The sequence below is a fragment of the Clupea harengus genome, chromosome 16 (genome assembly GCF_900700415.2).
Source record: "Clupea harengus chromosome 16, Ch_v2.0.2, whole genome shotgun sequence".
Lineage (NCBI taxonomy): Eukaryota > Metazoa > Chordata > Actinopteri > Clupeiformes > Clupeidae > Clupea > Clupea harengus.
The window spans coordinates 8282616-8303509 of record NC_045167.1 but is presented as its reverse complement, the minus strand read 5'-3'; the positions used below and the strand labels follow the sequence as shown (position 1 = coordinate 8303509).

General features: G+C 43.3%; 1 protein-coding gene across 2 annotated transcripts in view; it reads left to right on the top strand.

Annotated features, from left to right (window-relative positions):
• The first annotated feature begins 6475 nt into the window (after positions 1 to 6475).
• The window catches only part of cradd (CASP2 and RIPK1 domain containing adaptor with death domain), a 20447-nt gene continuing 6028 nt past the window's right edge, over positions 6476 to 20894 (top strand). The window contains exons 1-2 of one of the 2 annotated variants that reach the window (XM_031582866.2): positions 6476 to 7184; positions 8144 to 8224. In XM_031582866.2, the coding sequence (XP_031438726.1) occupies positions 6881 to 7184; positions 8144 to 8224 (385 nt within the window). In that variant the 5' untranslated portion in view covers positions 6476 to 6880. The remainder of the gene's footprint in view (positions 7185 to 8143; positions 8225 to 20894) is intronic. The other variant, XM_012838188.3, reaches the window with a different exon arrangement.

Genomic DNA, 20894 nt, shown 5'->3' with positions numbered 1-20894 from the left:
CATCAGCCCATACTTTAGTGATGTGTTGATGTAGCGCTCTTGTACAGAGGTAACCACCCTGTTTAAGCAGTTCCGCAGGGATATTGTCCATGCCAGGGGACTTGTTGTTCTTCAGAGAGCGGACGGCTGACAGAACCTCCAGGAAGGTCGGGGGTTGGTTAAGGTTGTCAATCGGTGGAAGTTCAGGCAGTTGATCCAGGATGGTGTGGTCTGCTTCAGAGTCCTGATTAAGCAGGGTATTAAAATGTTCAGCCCACCTCTCCAGTACACTGCTCTGGTCTTTTAGGACTCTGAACCCATCTGCGGTTTTAAGGGGAGTGATGCAGTGGTTTGTTGGGCCGTAGATAGATTTCACTGCATTGTAAAAGTTATGCATATCATTTCTATCAGCGAAAGACTGGATTTCCTGTGCCTTCTCTGTCCACCACTTGTTTTGCATTGACCGTAGGGTCTTTTGCACTTCACGCCTCGCCCTCTGCCATTGCTGTCTGGCGGTGCTCGATGAGGGGTTTTTCAGGGTTGCCTGGTGTGCTTTGTGCATGGCGTTCAGTGAGTTACGGATGGTGTCCGAGTTATTGTCAAACCAGTCCTGGTGGTTTTTGGTCTTATAGCCGATTGAGTGGGCTGCTGCTTCATGAAGGGCTGAGCTGATAGTGGTCCATTGCTGGTCTGTGTCATTCCCTCCACTCAAGATGAGTTCAAGCTCTTCAAGTTTTTCAGCCAGGGAGCATCGAAACTCATTTCTTGTGCTGGTATCTTTCAGACGGGCACAGTCTAAGCGTCTCCCACTGTCCCCACGTTTCCGTATGGGGGGGCGTATGCTCATGTGGACTTTGGCCATGATCATCCGGTGGTCTGTCCAGCATTCGACCGCAGAGGTGGAATGACCCGACAGGTGCGGTATCCTGTCCAGGTGTGAGTTGAGTGGGCATTTTTTAGGCCACCTTTTCTAGGCCCCTCCTCAGATTTGAGGTGAGCAGTGTGGTCCCTAAATAGGGGCTGCTCAGTCACACAGGGTGCTGGCGAGATCAGCTGCCACTCAGTCCCAGCTGATAGCGACCAATACCCTGTGCCACTGACGTGCAGGGCTCTGACTAGAAGCTCCCAGTCTATTCAAACCTGCTCCCGTCGCCAGTTGCCCCATCGCCGCCAGTCTTCAACCAGATGTGGATCCAGAGTATACACCGTGGTCAGAGGTGGATACCTGCGCAAAGAGATTATTTAGAGTGCCGTTGGAGGCGCGCTATCCCCAGTAGCACTATCTTCGCCATGGTGAGGTAAATCTGGTGGCATGGGTGAGCCCAGGACGACCAGTTCCCCATCCTGGCTGCAGGAGGCTGCCGGGTCCTGGCTCTGTTTAGGCCCGCCTATTGCGCACCGCCAGCGCATTGCTTTTCTGTCGGGGTCTGCTCCCTTAGCCCTGCCTCAAGAGGCTAACCCACAAGGCAGTGGGGCTATTTGCCCATAGCTGGGGCGGTGGTTGATGGGTGCCAGGGCGTGTCCACCTTGTGGTGGGCCTGCGTACCACATCTCTGGGGCCCACTGCTGCTCCGAGATCCCCTGCAGTTTAGCCTGGGACCGCGGGGTACCCAGTTACCATGTGTGGCCACGAGGAGGCACTGCAGGAGTCTTGGTGGTGGAGAGGCTATGTACTGGCAAAGGAGACTTACGCTCTCGGCTCCTGTTTTCACCCCCTATGAGGGAGCTAGCCAGCGGCGGTAGCTGAAAGCAGAGAGTTGCAAGCAGAGGGCAGCATACAGCATGCACTAACTACAAGCACTTCTACACTACTGCACTAGACGCTTCACACACACCCTGTGTGATGACAATAAACACACACAGGAACACACCTGTCCTCACTCACCTGCTGCAGAGACAGAGAGGCGGAGAAAAGCAGGGAGAGAGAACAGGCTTGACAATATCATAGGGCGGGGCCTAGACCCGCCAGGGTCGTAACACTAGTCATAAAATGCTACTCTAGATTTGATCTGATGCTAAAGCAATAACATGCAAGAATGTACCACTTTTTGAGTTTTTATAGAAAAAGTGATAAATGGTAAACACACCTGTCATTGCCACTTGCCAGTCGGGCGTGTGCACAGTGGAGTTCCGTGGTCTGGACAATAATGCCTTGTGAAAATGTAAGAAAAGCTTTCACAGCACGTCAGCAACTATATTGCCAAACGACACTGGTTGGAATGCTAGCAAGCTTTCATCACTGCCAACTGTGCTGCTGTTGGTGATTCGCAAGGTTTTAGCAGGTTTTGTAGGTCGTGAGCTTACAAGATTTAAATCAAAACTCTTTACTGCTGCTTTAAGGACGAACAGTGTGCTGTGAGACATTCGACTTTTTGTGGAAGCACCTATTTGCCCTCGCCAGCACAGGTTCCTAGCCTTTTCTGCAATCTACATTACATTTAGTCATTTAGCAGACGCTTTAATCCAAAGCGACGTACAAAGGAGAAAACAATCAAGCAACGAGCAATAGAGACCTAGTGTAACAAGAAATATCATTTACATAAGGAATAAAAAGTGCAGGAATGTAACTACTGTTAGTGCAAGTTAGGTATATCTGTTATGCATGACTTTCCTATTCATTTCGCTCATGTACGTGTGCTAGAAAGCCTTTAGGAAAAAACATAAATGCAGAGAAAAGTGATTCCTTCTCCAGCCTATAGATCAGCGGGGAAGTGATCCTTAATCTGTGACTGTCAGGGTACATGTGAGCCTGTGCTGACACACTTTAAGTCCATTAGTCTACTATGTGTGTCTGTAAACAGAGGCCCCTGGAGGCCTACTAGCAAAGCCGCCATAATGCCGACCTGCCAGTTGTTGGAAAGGTAGGACCTGTATATGATTTTGACTCTCATTTGAGTGACTGTTGGCTAGGGAATAGACGCAGACAGTCCCGCAGACAGAGCACTGAAGGTAATGCTAGAGGGCTAAGAATAATGGGGGCGGGTAGCGTTCTTCAAACGCTCTTCAACTAAACAAAACAGAAGAAAAAAACCCAAATAGTTGTGAATTGCAGAGTACATGCAATCTTCAGGAAATTAGTCTAGGTCAGGTAAATATAAAAATTAAGAACGTGTAGCTGGACTTAACAGTGTTAGAAACAAGGTAAGTCCAACCGACATTTATTTTTCATGAGCTGATCCTAAGCAATGGAAGACATTTTTGCTTTTATTGGCATAAGTGTTTTTAAAATCCTATTATAAACATGTGAAGTCATGGAAAGAGGTACACAGAGAGGCGCCATTTCTCTGCGTGCCCCCACTACCACTGGCCCTGCTGACTCTAGCATGTTCTTTTAGGGTTTCAGCCCATAAAGAGGCCAGGAACATTGTGTAATGTTCCCCGTCATTTGCCATTTCTCACAGCTTTTTCGAAGCACGCCTTAACTTGCAAGCACAAATATCAGGACGTGCCCTGGTTATTCAATTAAACCTCAGGCAGGGTATGACACATAACACCTCTCTGTGCCTGAACACAGGGTCGCGTGAGTGATGACCTCTCTGTGCCTGAACACAGGGTCACGTGAGTGATGACCTCTCTGTGCCTGAACACAGGGTCACGTGAGTGATGACCTCTCTGTGCCTGAACACAGGGTCACGTGAGTGATGACCTCTCTGTGCCTGAACACAGGGTCACGTGAGTGATGACCTCTCTGTACCCCAACACAGGGTCGCGTGAGTGATGACCTCTCTGTACCCCAACACAAGGTTGCGTGACTACCTACTTTGAAGGCCATGCAATAATAAACTACAATCACTACAGTTAAAAATAGGATGGGTGTTAAAAAGGAACACTATGTGTACCTGATCTGATTTAATATTCATCATTTATCAGACCACTTCAGTTCTTTTCTAAATATACTTACCATTACAGCTTGAACAGTGCATTCAGTGGATAACCAATGTGATTCTGTGTGGTCTTTCAACACATTTCATGGTGTGTGTGTGTGTGTGTGTGTGTGTGTGTGTGTGTGTGTGTTCAGTAATGGCACACAGAAGAACAGGATGTTTTCAGTGAGGTACCAGAACTTTCTCCAGGGGCCCTGCTTTGACCCCACTGACTCAACAGATAATCTGTAGCGCTTGTGCACATGATCCGGTGATTCCAGTTTCTTGACTCTGGCCTGGCACACCCTGGCTTATCCACCAGGCTTAAGCTAATAGCCTGACTTAATTTGAAAGTGAGATTGCAGGGAGTTGAGTTTTCGCGGAAAACAAACAGAGAGCCCATTACGTGCTTACAGTAATTAAACCCAAAATGAACTCTTCGATAGAGAAGTACCTTCATCTCTGCAGGACAGGGGAATGGGAAGAGAATGTCTGTAACAGAAGCACTCACACCACAGTGGTCTAGGTGGGAGCTTATGGGGTCAGCACCTGTGTTTTTTCTTTTTTTTTACTTTAGTCGTACTGTTCATTTTTCTTTATGCCGTATGCTTGTGTCTTATTTTAAGAAGGATCTTTATTTAAAAAGTGTCAGCAGCAGCAGCTTGCCAGCATGCCCTCATCCATTTCTGACAACACAGAACATGGGGAGGGGTGGTCATTAACTTAAAGACCATAACCATAGGTGACACAAATCACCCTAACAACCACATGCCTGACATGGTTGGTAAGATACGCAACCCAACACACAATACAACCTATGGTATCTTTTGAAAGGACTCCCAAATATGGTCCATAATCTTGTAGCAATTCCAAATACATCTTTTGTTTACAAAAAGGTCCACTTACACACCTAAACTTCACAAATGCACCCATTTTCTAAAATGACTAAAATGTATGACAAACACACTCAAACACACACAATCATTGTTGTACAAGAATACTGCCCAAAAAGAAAAGGTGTGTACATATTAAGGGTGAGCTGACTAAAATGTATGATACACACACACACTGCTCCTATTCCACAGGAGCAAGCAATTGTTTTTTGAAAAGGATTACACCGGCTGATGTGCAGAGGGAAATCCTTTTCAATCTTTTTAGCGCCAAATCTTATCTATCTTTTCAGCACCAACTGGTTCCAATCAAACCATTAGAGCCTTAGCTTTAGTGTCTTAGCGGGCAAAGCTTGGAACAAATTACGTTTCACAAATCATGTGTTTATCACCATTTCCAACCATTCACTTACACAAATGCAGGTGTGATACGTTGCTTTTTTGATGTCGTACACAATATCACACAAAAGGGTCTTTTGTGTCATTAAAACGGTATGAATGGATGCAAATGGGACGTTCACATTTGAAATCCAAACCTAGGGATCATATGCTGCTTTCCAGATCATGTCAGACACAATATTACACACAGACAAAGGGTGTACTGTGTTTTACAACATTTTGAAAGGATGCATATGAGACGTTCACATATGAAATACAGATCGAGGGAGGGAACGTACGTTGCTTTCCTGATCATGTCAGACACAATATCACACACAGGATGTTATACTGTGTCATTATAACATTTTGAATAAATGCAAATGCAACATTCTGTTCCTTGTGATGCTATCAGCGCCAAGGCAAATATAGAGGGCTGCATCCTGATGACCAGGTGGTGTTATATAAATATAGAACAATAACATATACAATAACTATAGCCTAACAGTGAAGAACTTGGCATATAATCTCAGATATCTATAGGAACCATGACAACAACAAAACAAAAAACTGATGTAAAACAAAACAAGTAAAGCATTTGGTGTTCACTAATGCTATGAGAAGGCTATCAGTGCTGAGCCAAAATATAAACTATAGCCTAAATCGGTATTTGGAATCACACAGTCTGAGATATCTGGTACCACTTGGTTTCAGTTCTGGTTGAACCCGAAGGAATACCATTTTTGAAAAGATTTGCAAAGTATTAATCTCATAAGTATGATTTTGCGAACGTGTTTAACAGAAGAGGTATTTATAAGGACCTTGTTTGTACCTCAAACATGTAAACACAGTATCTAAGCCAATAGGGCTGAAGGGTGACTAAAAATAAATATATAAATAAAAGCACATTGAAGTGGTACATCCATCGTGAATAATTACCTTATAGCATAGCCTATCATTGCTCATAACAATTAAGTAATATTCACTCAACAAAAAGGGTGTTTCTGTACACTGAAATTACAGTACAAATTATTAAAATGATTGTATGGTATTAACATTTTATTACAATTGTTTATGTAGGCCTTCTGCTACTGTTTAAAAAGTAGTAGGCTAGTGATAGTAATGAAAAAGCATCAAACCGCCTTTAAATAATTGGCCTAGGCGTATCAGATTTATTTTTAATAATAATATTCTATATTCATCGATAAAAAAAATCGCACTTCGCCACAACGTTTGCCTGTTGTCAGTTATTAACTGTTGATAACAACACACTTGAGTAACGACTGAAAGGCAACTTCTCCAAATGATAACTGAAATAAAGCGCCACATCAACGGATGCATTGATTCCGGGTCTTTGTTTCTCATCGGATAGTATGTAAGTCGGACTCTAGCCTACTCACCAGAGAATATCATATAGACGGCCCCTGCAATCGCTACTCAAAAGTAAATACGAAAACTATTGACAACTTAGCGTAACGTCATCTTGTGCAATAAAGATATTTTTCGCTGTTCACTGAAAACGATTTACTTATGAATATATTCAGTCAATGTGGAGTGTAGTGCACGACTTTGATGAAGGCTAGGCAAGCAATAACTGCATTTATGATCACTGCGATGGGCGACGTCAGTATTTTCTGTGCTTCAATTAGCTAACGTTAGTTTAATGGCAAGGTAGCACGCTAACTAGTTTGAGGTTCCTGGCTTGTTACTTTCTGTCGTATCATTTAATTCCGCCAACAGTTAGTATTTATTAGACCATTCGCTGGGTTCGCCATGGAATCTCGGCATAAAGATATTCTTCGGAAAAACAGACTGGATCTTTCCTTAAACATTAGTACTGACGACACAATCGTTCAGTATCTGTATCAGGAAGACATCCTAACTCTTAATCACGTCGAGGAGATTCAGGCACAGGCTTCCAGCAAAAATAGAACATTAATGTTGCTCGACATTCTCCCAGCCCGAGGACCAAAAGCCTTCGGGAAATTTCTGGAGTCATTGGAGGCGGAGTACCCATGGGTGCGGGAGAGGTTGTTGCAGGGACTGGACAACGCTGCTGTTCAGGTGACCTCAACAGGTAAGGTCTGTGCCTTTAAAATAAAGTCTTAAAGCCACTAATGCGAAGACAAAGTCAACCATCATAACCCACACAATTCAAGGATGTTGTGTTTTGTGGGGAGACACTATGAAGACCTCTATGTGTCTACACTTAAACATTGCTATAGGTGAGCAGTTGTAACGACAAAACTGTTTAGCATTGTCCACCTGAAACACTGTAGGTAAAAATATTGAATGATGATAATGCAATTATGACTCTTGAATATTCAGTAAATCTTAACACAACGGTCACCTTGAGACTGTCAGGCTGTCTACATATAACCCTCCTTACACTCAGTCAGGTCTCTAACTAATTTTGAGTTGCCTGGCTGTGGCCCATATGTTGTAAAGGTTGGAGTGACAGTCCCCAGGTCCAAAACTGTTTAGCATTGTCCACCTGAAACACTGTAGGTAAAAATATTGAATGATGATAATGCAATTATGACTCTTGAATATTCAGTAAATCTTAACACAACGGTCACCTTGAGACTTTCAGGCTGTCTACATATACACCCTCCTTACACTCAGTCAGGTCCTCTAACTAATTTTGAGTTGCCTGGCTGTGGCCCATATGTTGTAAAGGTTGGAGGGACAGTCCCCAGGTCCAAAAATGTCAGAATAGTTTGCAAGTAAATGCGTTACCATATAGTGTGGACATGAGCATCTGTTCAAGAAGGCCCCTCTTGTAACTCTTGATACAAATGTACACTTACATGAAGAAAAAGATGAGCCTGTGATGTCAGTTATAACAGTTACTATTAGTGTTACATGTTTCAGTGGTTTGTCCTTTTATCTCCAAACAAGCATCATACCCTTTGCATCAGCTGATATTTGTGGATCTTCTTGTGCTTTCCATCAAAAGTGGCTCTGGCAGAGGTAGCCATTGGCATGAGGAGTGAACCTGCCAGGTCAAAGGTCACTAAGTCTAATTCTTGGCAGGACATGGCATGGAGGAAGTGGGTGTTTCTCAAAGAAAAGGATGCTTCCGAGTCTTTCCAAGTCGGGTCCTTCAGAGGCTAGGTAAGACTCCATACCAGCATTCGGAGAGCACACAATGGAACAGTCTCGCAAAAGTGCGGCTGTGCGGCAGTGGAAAGTTCCGCACTACTTAAAAAAAAGGCTCTGGTACATGCGCATAGGATTGTGGCTGCTTTAAGAATGTAGAGGATACTCCAACTGCATCCTTGAAAATTCTTTGAACGAAGGACTTGGTCCTTGGTAGAATTTTGAAGGACCCTAGACCAGGGGTCTTCAACCTTTTTCAGCCCAAGGACCCCTTGGCTGAGAGAGACACTGGGCAGGGACCCCCACCCCCGCCGCCCCAAATTTAGGCCTGATATTCATATATTTTATCTGGAACTAAGTGTCAGTCACACACACACACACATAAACACACTCCCCTACACATGTTTGAACATAATTATACATAATTTGTAACACACAACTTGTTTAAATTTATTCTGTTTATTATTGACATTTTTTCTCTTTATTCAATGAGGGAGGGACAAAGAATTGAGTAGCTTGAGAAGCTTAAGTATGGATGACATATCTCATACCTAGTGAGAGGCCTGACGTTTGACAATTCATCACTCATGTCGTTGGCAACAAGATTCTCCCTATGAAGCATTCAGTGGCTCTTGCTCTTGCACATCGCAACACATTTTGGCCAGGGTACATCATGTTTACGGAAAAAATTGTCGATCACTTTGAAAATCTCTGAACTTTTTTGTACGTCCATCCAGCTGCTTACAGAATATAAATTCCTCCTGCATCTCATTTTGGTCGACAACCACACAAACGCTAAAAGCTGAGGGTCGTTTGACATGTCTGTGGATTCATCTAATTGTAGTGCAAATTAATCTGCTTTCGGGAGTTTCGCGACTAGTTGTGCCCTCACATCAGCTGCTAATTCATCAATAGGGCGGGCAAAGGGATGCGTTTCCTTCCCAAACATTGTTTTTCACATATTACTAGCTGCTGGCAGTATTAAAATTTCCGCAATTATGTATGGCGTTTTGGTCTGAGCGACACGTAATGCAACTTGATAAGAGAGTTTTAAAGCTAGCTCGCCAACTTTGGCTGATTGTCTGCTGGCCCTCAAAATATTTTAAACGGGCCTGGAAATATTAAATGTTTGTTTCTTTCAAGTGAGCATGTGTTGTCTCTTAAGTCTAAGTGTCGTTGCAGCTTTGATGGCTTCATACTTTCGTTTGATAGCACGGAAGAGCAAACCACGCACTCTCTAGTTCGTCACCATCGGTCTCTTTGTAGGTGAAGCCAAACTTCAGATAATCATTTGAATATTTACGCGTTTTCTCCAGTTTACGCTTCTGGGTATTAAGGCATGTTGGCATCTTCTGAAGGTAGATCATCTGAACCGCCATCAGTGCTGTATGACGTGGAGCTTTTGTTCCAAGAAATTACAAAACGATCCATCATTTTTAAATTTTATGGTTATGGCAGGTAACGTGTTTTGGCACCAGATAGCTAAATGTAGCTAAAAGTGCATATGTTGCCATGGTGATGAAATGATCACGTGAAGATTCATGGGTAGCCTATGTATTATTTTATAAACGAATAGAAAGCAATTGTTACGATATGTTTATGTTTATGTAGCCTATTGGACGTTTTACATTTTTGGAAGAGGGAAAAATGCTTCGGATGGAATAATTTGGCGGACCCCCTGCAGTACCTCCGCGGACCCCCTGGGGGTCGCGGACCCCCGGTTGAAGACCTCTGCCCTAGACATTGGAACAGTCCTTTGGCGGGATTCGATGATGTAGAATCCTTGAAATGCACCCGTCAAGGATCCTTCCTTGACTTTGAGAAACACCTAATGATGGAGCAGAGCTCTTCCCTGTTGAGTTAAAGCAGGTGTAGCGAGACCCCACGCGGCCTTGAACCCAGGGTCTACGAGGTAGCTGACCCAAAGAGCCAGGCTGCTAGGTTGCTGGTAAGACTTACAAGGACCTGCCACAAAACAAACAAACAAATAGTCGAGGTTAAAAACACAGTAGAGTGGACCTCCATTGGACCGAATCATGACAGAATCAGCTGGCATGGTGCATAGACTGCTGCCAATGTGGCTAAAGTTACCTAGGCTAATTGGTAGACAATAGCAATGATGGGTAACATATTAATGTTGAGGTTTGAAGTAGCAGAAGCCTCAGCAGAAGTGTGAGTGTTTGTATTCGGAGTTTAAAAAAAAAAAAAAAAAAAATGGCTACCACCAGAAATACCAGTAACACCACATGTTTGTTATTTGAGTTTTTTTTTTTTTAAATACAGAAATATCAGTAGTAGTAGTGTTTTTATTTTATTTTAAAAAAAAATTACTTTTGAAGTGATAATACTTAACTCGTATTGTTAATTTTTCTTTATGCAGTATACTTGTGTCTTATTTTAAGAATGATCATTATTTTAAAAGTGTCAGTAGCAGCTTGCCAGCATGCCCTGATCCATCTCTATTCATTTATGAGAACACAGAACATGGGCCGTACTTTCAGAACAGTTATGGGGAGGGGAGGAAGGGTGTTTGTGTGTTTGTGTGCGCGTGCATGCGCGTGTGTGTGTGTGTGTGTGTGTTTTTAGGCCTCTGATTTTGATATGTACAGAGAGAAGGAGAGAAAGAGAGACTTATTGCGCTTGTTTCTTTGTGTGTGTGTGTGTGTGTGTGTGTGTGTGTGTACGTGTGCAGTAGATATATCATGTGTTTCTTTATGTAGCTCAAACCTGAGAAGAAGAGGAAATATGAAATCCCCAGTATTGTTGTGCCTTGAGACTCAAGCAGCTCGCTTCTCAGGCCTGTTTTCCATGGAAGTGCTGTTCATTCTCAGTAGTGCTCCTGCGGCAAGGCACTCACACACACACACACGCACACACACACACACACACGCGCGCTCTCTCTCTCTCGTATCCTCCTTTCTAGGAAAAATATAATGAAAGCCATTTGGAGGCTGCCTCTCTCTCTCCCCCCCGCCTCTCTCTGTCTCTCTCTCCCCTTGTCTCTCTTTATTTCCCTATCTCTCTCTCTCTCTCTCTCTCTCTCTCTCTCTCTCTCTCTCTCTTCTTTTCTCAGTCCCATTTCTGTCTCTGGCTCCTCTGAACTGGAGGTTTTACTGACTTGATTCTTGTGAAGATGGTCGTAAATGGTGGTAGGCGATTTACCATAAGGAGAAGGCTATTGATTTCTAAGAAGCAACAAAAGTCCAAGTATGTTACAGTTCTGTTTATTACTGTTGTGACTGTAACCGCCTAAAATGAACAAGGTTAAGGCAGCATGTTTTGCACTGGATGGAAGTTAAATAAAAATATTCACGACTTGTCTGCAAACTCCTTGTCGTGTTGTTGATGGCCACAATCGACAGTTGACGTCTGACCGTTGCCATGGAAACCTTAATTTCCCTGCTTTGAAGATGCGTGTTTTCTCCCCTCTCTGTGTTGTGTGGTTACCAGCAAACCGGGAAAAAAACCTATCATTCTTAATGTTAGTGGATAGGATGAATTCCTGTTGCTTTTTCTGGTGCTGGCCAACAGGCCCGTAGGTAGAGAGGCACGTCAACGCTAATTAATGTTCCATTCGCTTAGCGTTCTGTGGTTGAAGAGACGTGGCACATGCCCATGGGGGTGTGACTGGCCTGTAAAGACTCATCTCTTCACAGCCGAGGCGGGAGGGAAAGCTGCGGGGGCTGTCAACACAAGGCAGTCTTGTGTATTATTCAGCATTTTCAACAAGTTTGTCATTGTTCAGTCTCCGACTTTTCGATTGTATTTACTGGATTTACGATTCATGGCTTGTTGCCCGACTCAATGTTGTCTGCTCAGTTAGTGCCAGCCAGGCATCTAGCAGTGAGGTTGCCCTTCCCTTTACAAGCGTGTTTGAGTACCTACTGTGCCTTTTCAGGACAAAGCTGGTTACATAGTCCAGATAGCCTATACTGTAAAAAAAAGTCCTATACTACGCCAGCGAAATGCCACACACAAAGACTAGCCTTGGCCGAGAAATAACTTCCCAGCTTGGTTTAGCACATTGTGTGTGTGTGTGTGTGTGTGTGTGTGTGTGTGTGTCGTTCTTAAGGCTTGCAGCATCATTGTGTCACTCAGAAACTCAAGGCAGTCACATTGCATCCTCTCCGCTCCTCCTCTCTCATTGAGGACATGACACGACCCAGTCTTCACCTCCTTCCAGAGGAGCCTGCTCCCGTACCATCGCTTTGGTCGTGAGAACAGAGCAGAACTTGAGGAGGGAAGAAGCGCGGCACAACCTTCAAGGATGCTGCCTCAAGATGTTTTTCCAAGAAGTTTGAAAAGATAACGTTACGCAAGCCAACCCTTGTTTTTCACTGACCCCCCCCGTGCTTGGTTGGCTGTCATCCGTCCAAACACGGCAGCCGAACCAAGCCGAACCAAGCCTCACGGTTTCCATGGAGATTTGATATGATGAATACTGTTCTCTTCGCAGAGTTGCCAAGTTGCTCTTCACTGTTCTGTTCTGTTCTGTTCTGTTCTGCTGTTCTGTTCCTTTAGCACAGAGACCTCAGAAAAGAACCCGTGTTCTTCTATTGCGTCCATCAGTGGTGAGGCCTCGGAAAAGAACCTGCGTTCTTTCGTGATTCTCCATCAGTACTGGAGCTTCAGAAAAGGGGATGTGTTCTTCTATGAGTATCTATCTGCACAGAGGCTTTGGAAAAATAACCTGCGTTCTTCTGTGATTCTCCATTAGCCCTGGACCCTTAAAAAGAGAGGATGAGTTCTAGTCCCTATCAGCAGTGAAGCGGAGAGATGCCTTTCTTGGCCCTGCACAGACAAACAGGCTCACTGTGCTCAGAGTTATTCAAAACTGGCAGATGAAAGAAGCAAACATACCAGCAGATGAAATGTTTCCTGACACTTTTATCTTTCAAGATAAATGTCCAAGGCTAAAGATTCCAAGAGTAAATCAGTGTGTCAGTAGTGATTCCTTACTTGAGCGTCTGGATGGTCTAACAATCAGGCAGGAAATGAACACTGTATTGAGCATCGTGCGTTACGTTGTCTGAGGCGTGTGTTTTTCCGCTGTACTGGTGCGGTTTACTGTAATCTGTGACTGTGGGGCAGTGGTGTTCCTAACAGCACCGTGCTGTAATAACTACCCTGGCGAGAGGGGGTGGGTGGGTGGGAGGTGGGGGGTTCAGAAGAGGAACCCCCCCACCCCCACTCAGGGTCAGTGAGGTGGGCACATTAATAACCATCCATAAAAAGCACGCTAGAGCAGAGCAGGTCGGTTTGTTTTTCTTGGCAGCCGCCGACAGCGCTGTCCTCCCCCTCCTTCTTTCTCCTTTTCCCCCCCCGTAAACTTTTTTTTTCCATTTCTTTGAGTGCCGTACGCTTTCCAGGAATCTTGGCGTGGCGAGAACTTTCCTGTCAGCGCAAGACTTGGCCCCTTCTATGCAAAACCAACAAGAAAGGAGAGAGACAGAGAGAGAGAGAGAACATAAATCAAAAGCAGAGAGAGAGAGAGAGTAATGAAAGTTGAAATACGTAGAGAGCACAGAAAAAGAGAGAGAGAGAGTACAGAAAAAGAGAGATAGAGAGAGCACAGAGAACCAAAGAGGGGATAGAAAGACACAAGAGTGAGGAAGAAGGGGTGAGGAGAGGTGAACTTTAAGGGAGAGAAAGGAGGACGAGAAAAGAAAAGAAAGGAAGAGTGGAGGAGAAAAAGTGAGACACTAAGAGCAAGGGAGAACAGCGAGTAGTGAAAGAAAGAACTAACTCACACCTCTGTCCTCACAAGCACACATGACAAAACAAAAATGGGCCCACATTGTGTGTTTACTCACACACTTACACACACACACACACACACACACACACACACACACACACACACTTACACACAACACACACACACACACACTTACACACAAACACACACAAACACACACAAACACACACACACACACACACTTACACACACACACACACACACACACACACACACACACACACACACACACACTTACACACAAACACACACACACACACACACACACTTACACAATTGATACACTGACAATGGTGGAAAAACTCACAAAACAAACACACACGGAAAAAAAGCTTACGCACTCTATAGTCTCTCTCTCCCTCTCTCTTTCTCTTTCTCTCTCTCTCTCACACACACACACACACACTCCTCCTCACTGAGATTTCAGAATCTTCTGGGAAAGAAAAGTAAGTGTTTTTAATTTCCCTGGTGGTGGCAGGAGTGGGACAGAGACAGAGACAGAGACAGAGACAGAGACAGAGACAGAGACCAATGGGGCTACACAGTGAGCCCCCTCTCCTTCCCCCATTTTTTATCGCTACCTGTCTACCGTACGACTCGAAGCCAATGGGACCCCCCCTAATGAGCTGAGGCTCTGCTCATGGTGTCTTCCTCTTCCGAGTGTTTCCTTTCCTCTGGCACCAGGGGGGGTCAGGCCCTGGGCTCTGTGAAGCGCCTTGAGACTATTTTATTATAAATAAATAATACATAAATAAATCAAATTGAATTGAGGAGAGCGACAGCAGTGGATCATACTGCCCTGAAATGGAATTAGCAGACCAAAGCACGCAAAACCCCATTATTTGATCAATTTAAGGTTTCAAACCCCTTGTTATTGACTTGCAAGCTGTTCTTTTTCTTGTTTTTTCTCTTCTCTTCCTAACTAATGACTGTGACTTATCGCTTGGAATCTTGGAAGGTGTTTATCAATTTACAGCATGCAAATACATGCTTCATATTCTGCCCCGCTGTCACATAGGCTTAAAGGTGTGGTCAGTGTTTTTCGTTTCGAGATTTAAAAAAAAAAATCCTTCCAGACCTAGGGTAATGACATTTCTGAAGAATAATAGCTACCAGCTGTTCCTGTGTCTTCTGTGTATGTTTATATTTTGTATGAAATATGTTTCATGCCGTTGTTGACCATTCAAGCAGCCAAAATTTGTCAACAAATATTCACAAAGAAGGGCCAACATTGAGAAGTTTGTGAAGTGCAGTCGTGTTGGGCAACTGTGTTTATTTTCATTTTCTGGCAACAAAAATCTACTTACTATGGCTTAAAGTGATGTAAGACAAATTAGAGAGTAAAAATGAATCTAAAAGCTAAAGGGAGCTAAATAACTAAAAGCACTAAGTTAACAAAAAGCATCTGAGAACAGGTGGGTCTTAATTCTAGATTTTAAACTGGCTACAATTGGTGGCTCTCAGCTAAGCAGCATAGCAGCTAAAAGCTGCTTCACTATGTTTAGATTTGAGAGTAGAGATCTAGCAGGTGTGTACTACTGAAACATGTTTAGATTTGAGAGTAGAGATCTATCAGGTGTGTACTGCTTCACCATGTTTAGATTTGAGAGTAGAGATCTAGCAGGTGTGTACTACTGAAACATGTTTAGATTTGAGAGTAGAGATCTATCAGGTGTGTACTACTGAAACATGTTTAGATTTGAGAGTAGAGATCTAGCAGGTGTGTACTACTGAAACATGTTTAGATTTGAGAGTAGAGATCTAGCAGGTGTGTACTACTTCACCATGTTTAGATTTGAGAGTAGAGATCTAGCAGGTGTGTACTACTGAAACATGTTTAGATTTGAGAGTAGAGATCTAGCAGGTGTGTACTACTGAAACATGTTTGAAAGATTTGCTCCTGTCCCATTCAGTGATTTTATAAACAAGCAGCGAGTATTGGAATAAAAACTCTAGCAGCTGCATTTTGTACCCGCTGAAGCTGTTTGAAAAGACCATTGCAGTAGTCAACCCGGCTGAAGATCCCTTCATGAGGATGAGTTTTCCCAAATCATGTTTTGACATAAGGCCTCTAGGTTTGGGTATGTTTTTGAGGTGGTAAAGAGCCGGTTTAGTTATTGCTTTCACATGGTTGTTAAAACTGAGATTGCAATCAATTAAGACAACAAGGTTTTTAGCAGTGCCCTTTGCTTTAAGTACTTTGCTATCAAGATGAGTCTCTCCTCATTTTTCCCAAATAAGATTATTTCAGTTTTGTCCTTATTCATCTGAAGGACGTTTTGAGACATCCAGCCATTCATTTAGTCGATGCATTAACAGATTCTAGGAGTCATTAGGTGAGAGGACTAAGTAAATCTGGATGTCATCAGCATAGCTATGATAAAACTCACTGTCTTTAATGATTTGTCCAAGCGAGAGCATTGGGGTTGAATAAGCCCCTGAGATCGACCCCTGGTTGACCACAGGTCAAGGATGTTGGTGTTGACGTATAGTTTCCAATGGCAACAAAGAAGCTCCTGTCTTGTAAGTTTGATCTGAGCCACTTCATAACTGTACCTGAAAATCCAACCCAATGTTCCAGTCTGTTTAGTAATACATAATGATCAACAGTGTCAAATGCTGCACTAAGGCCCAATAACACTAGAGCTGATGGTTTGTCTGTATCGGTATTGAGGTCGTTTAAATTCTTAATGACAGCTGTTTCAGTGCTGTGATTAGCACAGAAAACTGACTTCAAAACAACTTTTGCAGTGATTTTGCCAACAAATTGTAGATTGTATATGGGCTGGTTATTGTTCAGTATGGAAGTATCTAAATTATGCTTTTTGAGCAGGGGCTTTATAACAGCTGTTTTCAGGGAATGAGCCAGACAGCAGGGATACTTTTACGATTTTAAGCACGTCGGCTGCCAAGAGGTGAAAAACACATTTGAAATTCGGTAGGCGAAGCAGCACGTGGAGGTTTTAAGATTCTGAACTGTTTTCTTCAGTTTCATTATTTATCAAACTAAATTCTGACATTCAGTTGAGTTCCCTCTCTTTGCTGCTGGTCGTTACAGAGAGAATATGTTCTGCCAGATTTGATCAATTTTACCTTTGAAAAACAGACACAAACTCATTGCACTTATTAACAGAGAAAGAAGTTCAGGTGATAACTGTGAAGGGGGGGGGGGGGTGTTCTTGACTGTTGCGAATAACACGCAAGTATTGTTTGTATTTCTATCGATGATGTTAGAGAAGAAAGACTGTCTTGCTTTGCATACATCAGCATTATATGTTTCGAAGCATCTCTTTATGACTTTCATAGTGGATCTGAAGTTTGCATTCATGAGTCTCACAGTTGCCTCGAGGCCCTTGCCTGCAGGGCTCACAAAATCGCTAGCCTGATATCCCGTTCAGTGTTTCCCCTAGATTTACAGCTTTGGGGGGGGGGGGGGGGGGCTGCGGCACGGTGCACGCGGCGTGTCCACCGACACAAACGCTTAAAGGAATCATGGTGTTCATGTGTTTCTTTTAATGACAGCAGTCAATATAACAACTAAACATCGGAACATGTCTTTTTATGACAATTATCCACAAAGGGTGCAGCTTTTGTCGCTGCAGTGGTGTATCTTTCTGGGCTTCTGGAAGAACATTTTTTAAGATATTTGCGGCCTAAAATTCCTGATTTCGCAGGAGCTTTTCCAAAAAGTTGCGATGAAAGTTTTTATTTTTAGGTTTTTGTTGCAATGAAATTGGCGAAACAAGTGAAAGTTGCGATAAAAAGTTATGAATTGTCCTCTTTGTAATTATAATTGAGTTATTTGTTGAAAAATAATTGATTATTAAACAAACATTAATTTATTTTTTTAGCAGACTCTATGTAAAAAGGGCCACGCACAACTCACGGAAAAAGATAAAAAATGGAAGCCAGATCTATTTCTGAATTTTCGGTGCGGACATTCTGTACGTACATTCTGTTTCCACGTCTGTTGTAGCCATTCTCATTGGGCCTCATTGTCGACCCTACCGAGGAAAAGATCTCTGCCGGATTCATGAACGCCTGGATATTAGTTTTTTAAAGCTTAAAAGTGTCCGTAGCTGTGCACTGGTTCTTAAGCCCAATTCTGTCCGCTGGTGGGAGCGTGCTCACCTGTGTGTGCGCGCACGTGTCTGTGTGTTTGTGCGCATCGCGGCGGAACTCTGCCATGCGCGATACAGAGAGCAGAGAATTGTAAACGCGCGACCATGTAGAGACAGAAATTACATGCCGTCGTGTAAATAAGATAAATAACATAAGGCTATTTATTTTGTTTAATAAAAGAACAAGCTATAGACCTGTTCTATAGGAAAGGTAACCTTAAATTACTTCCGTTGTGATCTGGCGGACACCACTGCTGTGCCTTCTGGAGGTGTCGTGGGCTTAAGTCCCTGAGGCATTTCGATCTGATCTGCAGCCTTAGGAGCTGAGCACCTCCCCTGGGAGTACGAGCACTGCTGTAGTTTGCACAACAGGTCTGGCTACATCTTTCACTGGAGTTACTGGAGTTTACTGATGTTACTGGAGTTATTGGTGTTAACTGGAGTTACTGGAGTTATTGGTGTTAACTGGAGTTACTGGTGTTTACTGGAGTTATTGGTGTTTACTGGTGTTTACTGGAGTTACTGGTGTTTACTGGAGTTATTGGTGTTTACTGGAGTTATTGGTGTTTACTGGTGTTTACTGGAGTTATTGGTGTTACTGGAGTTATTGGTGTCATTGGTGTTTACTGGAGTTACTGGTGTTTACTGGAGTTATTGGTGTTTACTGGTGTTTACTGGAGTTATTGGTGTTACTGGAGTTATTGGTGTCATTGGTGTTTACTGGAGTTATTGGTGTTTAATGGAGTTATTGGTGTCATTGGTGTTTACTAGAGTTATTGGTGTTTAATGGAGTTATTGGTGTCATTGGTGTTTACTGGAGTTATTGGTGTTTAATGGAGTTACTAGTGTTTACTGGTGTTTACTGGAGTTACTGGTGTTTACTGGAGTTATTGGTGTTTAATGGAGTTATTGGTGTCATTGGTGTTTACTGGAGTTATTGGTGTTTAATGGAGTTACTAGTGTTTACTGGTGTTTACTGGAGTTACTGGTGTTTACTGGAGTTATTGGTGTTTAATGGAGTTATTGGTGTCATTGGTGTTTACTGGAGTTATTGGTGTTTAATGGAGTTACTAGTGTTTACTGGTGTTTACTGGAGTTACTGGTGTTTGCTGGAGTTATTGGTGTTTACTGGAGTTATTGGTGTTTACTGGAGTTATTGGTGTTTACTGGAGTTACTGGAGTTATTGGTGTTTACTGGAGTTACTGGTGTTTACTGGAGTTATTGGTGTTTACTGGAGTTATTGGTGTCATTGGTGTTAACTGGAGTTATTGGTGTTTAATGGAGTTACTAGTGTTTACTGGTGTTTACTGGAGTTACTGGTGTTTACTGGAGTTATTGGTGTTTACTGGAGTTATTGGTGTTTACTGGAGTTACTGGAGTTATTGGTGTTTACTGGAGTTACTGGTGTTTACTGGAGTTATTGGTGTTTACTGGAGTTATTGGTGTTACTGGAGATACTGGTGTTACTGGTGGGTTTTCTTTTGTGCCAACAGTCTGTGTTCACATTTGGGTTTGTTAGGTTGATGCATTCAGCCGCTTCATCGGCAGTGATCTATCAGCCTGTTAAGTGTAGTGTGTGTGTGTGTGTGTGTGTGTGTGTGTGTGTGTGTGTGTGTGTGTGTGTGTGTGTGTGTACAGTGATCAGTGATCTATCAGCCTGTTGAGTGTACTGTGTGTGTGTGTGTGTGTGTGTTTGCACATTTTGGAACGCGTTTTGTTCTAGCTTCAAGGTGACTTGCTGTGATGTTGATGCCATTGGGGGGCCAATATGGGGCGACAGTGGTACAGGTAGAGAAGTCGTTTAGTAATCAGAAGGTTGCTAGTTCGATTCCCTGTCGAAGCGTCCTTGAGCAAGACACTGAACCCCTAATTGCTCCTGATGTGCAGTGTGCCATCAGTGTAAAAATGTAAAATGTGTATACATTGTAAGTTGCACATATGTAAGTCGCTTTGGATAAAAGCGTCTGCTAAATGACTAAATGTAAATGTAAATGTAAATGATGGCACTTGACTCAGCTGGCAACTGGTGCTGACGGCCATGAAATTATAAAAACGATTTTAAGTCTTAAAGATTAGTATAAGTGAAGATAAAGATTGATTTGATTGCGTCCGGAGAAACATTTTTATCACTAGACAAAGATTTTGATTAATTCCCGGACCAATTAGTTTGGCACGTCTTGAGGTGTTAATCAGAGTTCCTGGCAGTTCTATGGCACAGCAGTTAAGCACTCACTAAGCCTCACGCTAAAAAAAAACAGTTATGAACTTACAAGAGCAAGGCGTCATCACAAATCAGCATTTCACAAACGCACAACCCCCTCCCCCCACACACACACACACACACACACACAGGTACACACACACACACACACAGTCACAGAACCCCCTGGAATGAAGTACCTCTGTTAACCAGGTTGATACCCTCTCCCAACTGCTTGTTGCCTGCCTGTCCAGCTGAGAAGCCCGGACGTGATTATAGATGAGCCCACTGTGGTAAACAGGGAGAAAAAACGAAATAAGCAAGAAATGTTTGGATTCCCATGACCATCTGCTTCCCCAAGGGATTATTGGAGGGAGTCACAGCCTTTTTAGCTGCTGATAAACGGCTTCATCCACCACAAACATCATCCACTGTCTACTGAAAATAAGACCGTCTCCCACACCAAAACACACACACACACACACACACACACACACACACACACACACACACACACACACCACGCCTTAACCTCCTGCTGAGGGGTTAAGGCTGTGTTGTGTCTGTTATTTGTCAGTAAAGGAGCTCGAAAAAGCTATGTTTTT